The sequence below is a fragment of the Equus quagga genome, unplaced genomic scaffold, assembly GCF_021613505.1.
Source record: "Equus quagga isolate Etosha38 unplaced genomic scaffold, UCLA_HA_Equagga_1.0 88991_RagTag, whole genome shotgun sequence".
In the NCBI taxonomy this organism is placed as follows: Eukaryota; Metazoa; Chordata; class Mammalia; order Perissodactyla; family Equidae; genus Equus; species Equus quagga.
The window spans coordinates 1-9179 of NW_025803671.1; the positions used below are offsets into that span (position 1 = coordinate 1).

A 9179-nucleotide genomic window follows, 5' to 3' on the forward strand; every position below is an offset into this window, starting at 1 on the left:
AATTAAAAAAGCAGGCTACCCTTCTGTACTTTTTTCTTTGGACTTACAATCTGAGTTTATTTCTTGCCATTTATGTTTTCTCTTTGCCACCTTGACAAATCTCAATCTTACCCTACCTCATACCATATATAAACATCAATTCTAACTGATGATCTTAATGTGAAATGAAAAACCAATAAATTTCTAGAAGATAAAATAGGAGAGGGCCGGCCCAGTGGTGCAGCGGTTAAATTGGCATGTTCTGCTTCTCGATGGCCTGGGGTTCGCTGGTTCGGATCCTGGGTGCAGACATGGCACCGCTTGGCAAACGCCATGCTGTGGTAGGCGTCCCATGTATAAAGTAGAGGAAGATGGGCATGGATGTTAGCTCAGGGCTAGTCTTCCTCAGAAAAAAAAAGAGGAGGATTGGCAGTAGTTAGCTCAGGGCTAATCTTCCTCAAAAAAAAAAAAAAAAATAGGAGAATAACTCTATGACCTTGGGTTAGGCAAATATTTCTTAAACAGGACAAAAAAAGCACTAACAACAAAGAAAATGATTGATAAATTGAACTATATTAAAATTATGAACTTCTCTTAGACACTTAAGAGACTGAAAAGGCAAGAATAGAGTGGGAAAAGAGATTTGAGTGTGTGTGTGTGTGTGTGTCTGACAAACTACTCATTACAGAATATACAAGAGCTTTACAAATGAACAAGCAAAAACCAGATAAGCCAGTTTAAAAATGAAGAAAAAACTTATCGGTACTTCATAAAAAAGGCTATCCAAGTAGCCAATAAACAAATGAAAAGTGCTTAACCTCCTCAGTCATCAGAGAAATGCAAATTAAGACTACAATGAAGCACGCTTATACACTCATAAGAATGCCTAAAAGGAAAAAGACTCACATCAAACATTGACAAAGATGTGGAGCAACTAAAACTCTCATACGTACTGCGTGATACTATTTATATAAGGCTCAAAACCCAGCAAATACTAATGAATGATCGGTAAAATGCCTGCCTTTGCTGTGGCATGGGGGCAGGGGCAGGAGGAAGTGGGGATGGGGGTAGGAGGCTGAAGATGAGGATAAGACTGGGAAGGGGTTTCTGGGATGGGAGCTTCTGGGATGAAGGTACGGTTCTGTTTCTTCTCAGTGGTGCTTAGGTGTATGGGTTGACTTTGTGACAGTTCACTGAGTGGTACACTAATGATTGTGCCATTGTGGGCATGTATGTTATACTTTAAAAATTATAGCTACTGACACGAATAGCTAATTACAGCTAAAAAGCATGTCTTTGATATGTACTGATAATTACTGTGACAATAATTGGTCAACAAGAGAGTAGTCATATGTAAACTGACCCAAATACAAAATTATATTTCAACAATTTGGCATTTGAATATGAGACATACTCCTGCAGCAGGAGCTATGGAGATCATCTTGTTGGAAGTACATTTTAGAAATAAAATATCACCCATGTTATGAGGGTTATGGTAGAGTTCAGTTCCACTCCTAAGAGTGCTTTCAGTTGCTACTTCTGATGTGCCACCTCACGTTAGCAGATCACCAACATGTGGACGCTACTGGCAGTGCTAGTGGCTTAGGTGCTCTCTTCACTGCCTGTCAGGTGTCTGTGATAAGGTCCGGCAGAAGGGACCTATAAGTAGCTTTCCCTGGCCTTGCCCAGAACTGCTTTTGATATGAAGAGAAGAAGAGTGGCCTATAACATTAAAAAATTGAGATACAGCTCCCAGGTAACTATTTTCTTTACATAATTTCAGTCTTTCTCTTAATACAAAGCAAAGAAAGGGGTAATGTCCTCTAAGAAAATATAATAGAAACTATATATAATTAACTATTTCAATGCCTCTATTTCAAGCATTAGCTCCCACGATTGCTTGGTCTCAAACTAAGTTAAGTCCCTTATAGACTAAGTTCCAATATAGCTAAATGGAGGTAGCGTGATGAAGGTAAGAAAAGTAACACACTAGGAATCACATAATGTCTTCTATCCTTAGTGCTTCCACTAACCATCTGTGTGCCCTTAGGCAAATCTGGGGCTCCAGACTAGATGACCTCTAAGCTCCTCGTCTGATGTGAAAATGGCATGATTCCATATGCAATTTTGTAATGTGAACTTGAATATAAACATAATCCTGTCCTAACCATAAGATTTCACTTGAAGTTGTAGGTGGGTGGTCTAACAAATCTACTACAAACTATTTTTCTTTTCTCCTCCAAAAAAACTATGCAGGCTCTTCCTCCTATCTGCACTTTTCCCTCTGACTTCCTAATCACTTTTAAATATCTTGCTCTCTTAACAACAATAATCGTGCCAGCAAATGTCTATTGAGCATTTTCGATGAAGCAGGCATTGTTCTAAGTTTTACACATGTACTCTTCTTTAATTCTCCTAACAACCCTGCTATAATTTCTCCCATTTCAGAAATGAGGAAATTGAAGCACAAGAAGGTTAAATGACTTGCCCATAGTCATAGCCTAGTAAGCAAAAGAGTAAGCATTTGAACCCAGGCAATCTGATGCCAGAGCCCACATGGTAAGAATAGGATAAATATTAACAATGATCCACCTAAATTCTTACTACTTGCTGAGAACTGTTTCAAAGCACATTAAATACATTATATACAATTTCATAATTCTGTAAGATATATATTACTATACCTATGGTTAAGAGAGGAAAACTGAGGCATATAAAGTTTATGCAAATTTCTCAAGGATGGATAACTACTAAATAGCTGAGTCAAGATCTGAACAGTGGCCTGCTTCTTTATTGTATTGTCTTTTTTTCCTCTATCCTACTTTTTCTCCCTTTTCTCTTTGCCATTCTTCTCTCATTCACCCACTTTTTCCACCTATTTTTGCTTTAAAATATACAGTATCATGTATTTAATTCATCTCTAACATAAGGGACAACTCAGGGCATAAGTGTAAATTAAGACTGAAGATTAGATTAGAATATATGATATGTAATTCCAAGACCTAAAGCCTCAAAGATATATCATTATTTAGAAAAAATAATTTTGTATGAGTAAAACGCTAACAATATTTTCATGTGTTAAATCATTGTAGGTCAAATATCTTTAGTAAATACGTACAAACATTATAAGCATATATATAGTAACATTAGAAATTACAGAAGATATTGAAGCACCTTCTCATAATAATGCTGTCATATGAATTTATTTTTTTCTTCTATGAAATTCTTATACTGCTTCACTTTGTATAAAATCCTCTTTTGAAAAGAAGCTTTAAGAATTACTTTACTTTACTTGCATCACTGTGATTATCATAATTTCAATCTGAAATTTTAATGCTGTTTCTTTAATTTAATATGATATTTTCAGGATTTATTTTTAAATATCTTATTACATCACCCATAGAAATAAGATTGTTAGATTCTTTGCACACACTGTTTACTTCTTACTGGTCTCTGTGGGGTTAATTTGTCACCATTAATAGCTGCATTTTCTCTGCTCTATGTTGAATACTCTGGGGTTTTGTAATAAGACCAGTGCTTCCAAGGACTAAGAGAACTACACCATAATCTTGTCATTGGTGTTGTCTCTATACATTATATATGAAACTTTTAAAACATCCATATACTTAGATTCACTACGAATATCTGATAATTTTGTTGTGTCTTACTAAAACTAATCTCAAAACCATAAATTTTTGTGTCATTTTTTTCTCCAATACTTTTTTGAAAAAGCAATTTATTTTATCTTATAATGAAAGGATTATGTCTAAAAATACTATTACTAACAATGCCTTATTCAATATAAACTTTTTAAATGATTTTTTAAAAAATAAACTTTGAAAACATAAAAATAGATAAAATTCAGTTTCCCAGTGGCCTAAACACAGTATTAGACAGCTGAGTTGTGGAGTATATTTGGTATATCTATAGTCTTATCACATGGGATTGACAAATTCCAATTTACTAAAATGAACAATTTTAGGTTAAGAATGACTCAAATTTGACAATTTTTTTGTAATAATTGGTTAAAGCATTGAAGCACTGTTTCAGAATATTAAAGTATAGGGTAATTTTTTTACTCGTTTTTATTAGATGACTTCAAACAAATAACTTAATTCTTAATTCTACACCAAAAATAGCTGTAAAATAGTGTGAATTCTGTTACCTTATTCTCAGTGTTGCCTTTTGTTTCCTAGGTAATAATTGTCACTCTGTATCAAGAACGTCAAGAGCATGCTCTGTACTTTATAAACATTATTCTGTTAAATCCTCCCAACAGTCCTCTGAAGTAGGCTTTCCAATTCTTGTTTTACAGATGAGGAAATGGAGGTTCAGAGTTTAATTAACATGACTAAGAGGATACAGGCAGGAAGAGGGAAAGCCAAGAGTTGAGCAAAGCTCTGTCTTACTACAAAGCCCATGCTTTTATTTAGTTACTTCAACACTAAGGCCAATTTTGACCAAGTGGTTTTTAAAGAGAAGGGGGAACGTTTTATTTTGGAGGAAGAGCAGAAAATGCTGCTACTTTAATTAACTCCCCTTTGTCCCTGCCTATTAAGACCCAAACTCCCATCTCAAGTATTACAGAACGTTTTAATATTGTTCTTGTTGCCCTTATCTTTCTTAGTTATCCCAAAGATGAAAAATGTTGGTAAAAACCACTGGGATGGTGATAGCTAGAATTAGACAGGGGCAGCTTGACAACCCCTACCCCCACAATGCCACCAAATCATGCTACATAGGAGGTTTATCCATGTTACCTACAAGTAGAGGAGATCTTGTTCCATGGTGTAAAACACTTCCTAAAACAATATTCCTAGTTGCCTAATGTAGTCAACCAACTCTTCAAATCACAAAACAGGGCAGATCCAGTTATAGAATATTTATAGACTAAACACATGGGATGCGCAGAACTGAAGTTTAAAACACATGGAGAGAACTTACACTGCTTTTCAAGATATTAATTTGAAATATCTCACAACTGGAAAGGACTTTTGAGCCACTTATCTCCTTTCACATTGCAGGTATTATTATTGGATGTTGCAAAGTCTGCCTTTGTTTCTGACCATTAATGACTACAGAAAAATGGCTACATATACAGTTTCACTCACACAAAACCAGCAGTGACACCTTCAAGAGAAATAATCCTAAACATATATTGAAGATTAAGCATAAATGTCATTACCACCATCTGCAAAGCCAGTTGCAGTGATAATAGGTACAGCCACCATAATCAGTCCACTGCTGCTCCAAACATACTTCATCAAGAACTGCTCTATCATGATGTACCACAAACGTTTGGATAAAATGAGGTTCATCTGATCGGCTAAAGCTTTGTAACTTTTCTGGAGTTGCTTCATTTCCACCTATAGAGGGAAAAAGAGGCAAGAACCCAGCATGAGTTATAAAAGTAAATATTGTATGTCTGAAGGCTTTCTTTAAAGATAGGTACACATTATTTTGTTTTACTTAGTATAGTATGATCTATGATTCTAACAACTAAAAAATACAGATTAATATAAGAATGAGTCATTATTATTTAATTTGGTCACACCTATATTATTGAAAAAAACCCATGATACTTAGTAAATATAAAGTACATGTCAGTGATTTATAATTTTTATTTCAAAATTACATGCATGAGGTTAAAATTAAACGATATTCTATAAGACATGAGTAAACAATGTTAGAACTTTATCCTTCTTGATCACACCAAAAATATTTGAAAATAAACACATGACACACATATGTGTAATTAGATTCCATTTTCGAACTAACTCAATTTGCTGGATTTTGTCTTAAATGCCGGAAGCCTACAGCATGCTATAATTTAAATCACTGAGTTCAATGATTCAAGAAGAATCACAAGTCAATATGACTAATACAACATATAAGCCCAATTTTCAAGGGGGAGTAGAAGTCCTAAATTTGCTTTAAATTTTCTTCTTCAGATTCCTACTACTGTAAAAATTTGTCTTGATAACTAATGATGCTTCAAAAAGTAAATAATTCTGCTTGGGAATTAAAATACCATTTCAACTTAAGAATATCTGAATATTTCATTTGTACTAAGTCATTTGTATTAAGATTTCAGATGCATCACCTTAAAAAATTTGGTCGTATTTAATATTCTGAGGTTACTTCAATGCTCTGGAAGTTTATGTAATTAGGCTAACTATTTTAGGGATCTGCTTAATGTCGAAAATCTTTAGTATTTAGAAATAACGTTCTGAAATTCCTTTTCTCCTCATTTCTTCTCTAATCTTAGCTTTTCTCTCAAAGCCAGACAAAATTTCATTTCACTGCCTCTTTTTATTTGTGTCAAACATGGTGCTGAACATTAACTAAGAGTTGGAAATGACATTTGTGAGACACACTCTCCTGCACTTCTTAGGACTGAGGACCCTCCATTGCTGACCAGACATGCAAAATTGTTAAACTTGTCTTTCATGTAAAAGGCCAGGGTTTTTTTTCCTCTTAAAAACAAAGGGCCCTCAATAATAACAACAAGAGAATACCATCCTAAATTTTCCATCTCAATGGACATGTGTTTACTCAGTTTCCAAACACATTTACTTCTAATGCTCTACAACCAATTAGGATTTAAGTTTTAAGAAAATGCTTCAGAGATAATTCTGAGCATGTTTGGGTAACTGAGGCTAAGTAGACTGAGTGCTGAAAATTTTATTCTCATGAAACTTTAGAAAAGTTTGCACTCTATAATTCTTTAACAACTTGTGAGTAAAAAGGGTAAGGAAGCATACATTCTAGTACAGGTTTAGATGTCATCGGAGTCTAAAACGCTACAGAAGTGGGTCCATCAACAGTACAACAGATGGTATCTAGCACTGCAGTGGCAGCTCGAACAGTCTCACATTTCACCCATCATCTTAATTTCTATCTTACCTTATGTCCTCTGTAAAAGGCAATTTCTTCAACATTGGCTATAATTCTGGAGTGCACATACCGCAAATAGCCTTTTCTATGAGCTTCTTCAGCCACCAATTTACCAAATTTGGGAGAGCAGGCTTTCAACACTTTAGCAGTGGCATATACCACAAGCCCTGCTAATAGGGTGGGCCCAATTGGGCTAGCTCCTCTGGATGTAGCAGTCTGGATGAGCGTATAGGAGGTCAGGATTACATCTAAAATAGGTTTGGTCAGATTAGAATACAAGTGAGCCACAGATTGGGAGAACATCATAATATCCTCAGTAAGAGACTGGTCAGGGTTTGCCAGCCTCCCATCCATATTGATCACCTTATAATAAGTCTGATTTGTAAAATAGGTTTCATAGGCATGGCCTACTAGGCGAGTTCTGAAGGCCAAAGCCAGTTTGCACTCCAGGTACCTTATTGCACTGTTCACAAAGGTAGCAGGGATGGCAATCATAAGCCACTTGATTAATTTGATGATGAAAGTCCGAGGCTTCTTTTCCACAATGCTTTTCACAATTTTTCCATCCAGACCAGCCACATAGATAGACAGAAATGTTCTCGAGATTAGAGCCACCGAGTGGAGGCAGAGCCACCCTGTTTCAGTGGTCACAAGTTTTGGAAAGAGAATTTTCCGAAGTTCTAGTAGCTGTTTGAAAAAATCTGCATTCACTCCAGGCGAAGAATTTTTACAAGTGGTCTCGGTGCAATGCAGTATTTCTCTGTTCTCTGCAGTCGGGTAAGCTGCTTCTTTTCTCTTCCTGTGGCCAGACTGCTTTAAACGCTTGCTAATGATGGGATAGAGGGTTTTCAGAGCATATGCTGCAGCCACCAGGCAGGCAGCCCTTTTAGCAGCGCTCGATCTGGTCCATTTCACTCGATCAGCTGCTGCATTTAGCATATGTGTCATTTTCCCAATTACCCAAACCGGCTTCAAAAAGAATTGGTTTTAAAAGATCATGATCCACCGGAATCCCCAGCAAATGTTTCAGAAAGTCCTACAGCGTTCCATAGTCCGCAGCATTTCTTCTCTTCTTTTTTAAAATTTTGCTTTTGTTTTTTTCAATTTTGTTCTGCTGTGACAGATGCAGCGGAGCTCAGACTCCACCGCACCTACTGGGGATGATTCCCTCAGAAGCTCAAGCTGCACTAAGCCGCCCCAAGCTCCTCCCTCACAGGCCCCTCATTGGCTGTGAGGATGGTGGGACCTTGGAATCCTCGCCGCTTCCCTTTGAACCTTGAAAATGAGGAGAAAGCAAAGCGAATTACATCCTTAGGCAGGAGTCCAAAGAGTTAAATGTCTATTTTTGGAAAGGTCGAATCAGGGCAGCCGCGGGCCACAAAACCTGCCCCAGCTACTGAGCATGCTCAGCGTCACTTAGAAACGCACAGAAGTTTCAGAATATACATCACTCCTCTAAGGTTTTAGTAGATACCACAAGGGGAAGAGCAGAAAGAAAAGGAAATTTCCAAGCGCTATAAAACGAGATGAGGCAGAAGGAGCTAGGGAGATGAGGGAGGAGGGGCAAGAGGACCAACATGAAATGAATGTGAAAAGGATATGGAATGAATGTGAAAGGGTATGGAATGAATCTGAAAGGGAGAGAGAGGGAAGGGACAAGCGGGAGGGACACTGGAGAAAACAAACTATCAAATACTTAGATCTGTTTTTCAGTCCCATTTTATTTTATTTTTTCTGTCTGTGTTTCTCATGAAGTCCCAGAATCTATCAGACAAGTCGTAATTGAGGGCATATTTTGTAAATAAATAGGAGAGAAGTCTTCTGCATTATAGAAAATAGTTCTTTGCTATATCTCCATCTCTATGTTTACTTGTCCTTACAATAAAAATCTTCCAGCCCCACAACTGCTATTTTTAGCAATGGAGATCTGATGCATTGGTATTTATTTACAAGGTGACTATTGAATAAAAAAGAGCAGTGTTTCACTTCCACCACCCTCTTGTGTCCTTTAGATAGTTGTTACTTGGAGGTGTGTGACTTTATAACCTAAAGTTAACCATTTGGGAATCCAACTGGAGTTAGATGGTGGAAATAGCTTCTCTGGGACCTTACTTCATTTTTTGAGAGTTCTTTGTCTTTTGCAAACTTTTGTTTTGCTTGTTTTGTTTAGGCTTAGAGATAATCTATTGGCTACTTCCCACTTTGGTTATTTGATTCAAACAAAGAGTGTTAAAAAAGTTTTCCCTACATCCCTAATGGAGGACTTAAACTGCTAAACAGTCAAGCAAAATTCTGCATACTTT

At 36.5% G+C, this 9179-nt stretch overlaps 1 protein-coding gene across 1 annotated transcript; it reads right to left on the bottom strand.

The window, feature by feature from the left end:
* Positions 1 to 5164: 5164 nt before the first annotated feature.
* On the bottom strand, positions 5165 to 7824 carry LOC124234554 (ATP-binding cassette sub-family D member 2; the record flags this gene model as incomplete). The annotated part of the gene is made up of 2 exons (XM_046651892.1): positions 6886 to 7824; positions 5165 to 5345 (listed from the first exon to the last, which is right to left on the bottom strand). Coding segments are annotated over exons 1-2 (1120 nt in total), but the record flags the coding sequence as incomplete, so codon positions are not given.
* Positions 7825 to 9179: the final 1355 nt, after the last annotated feature.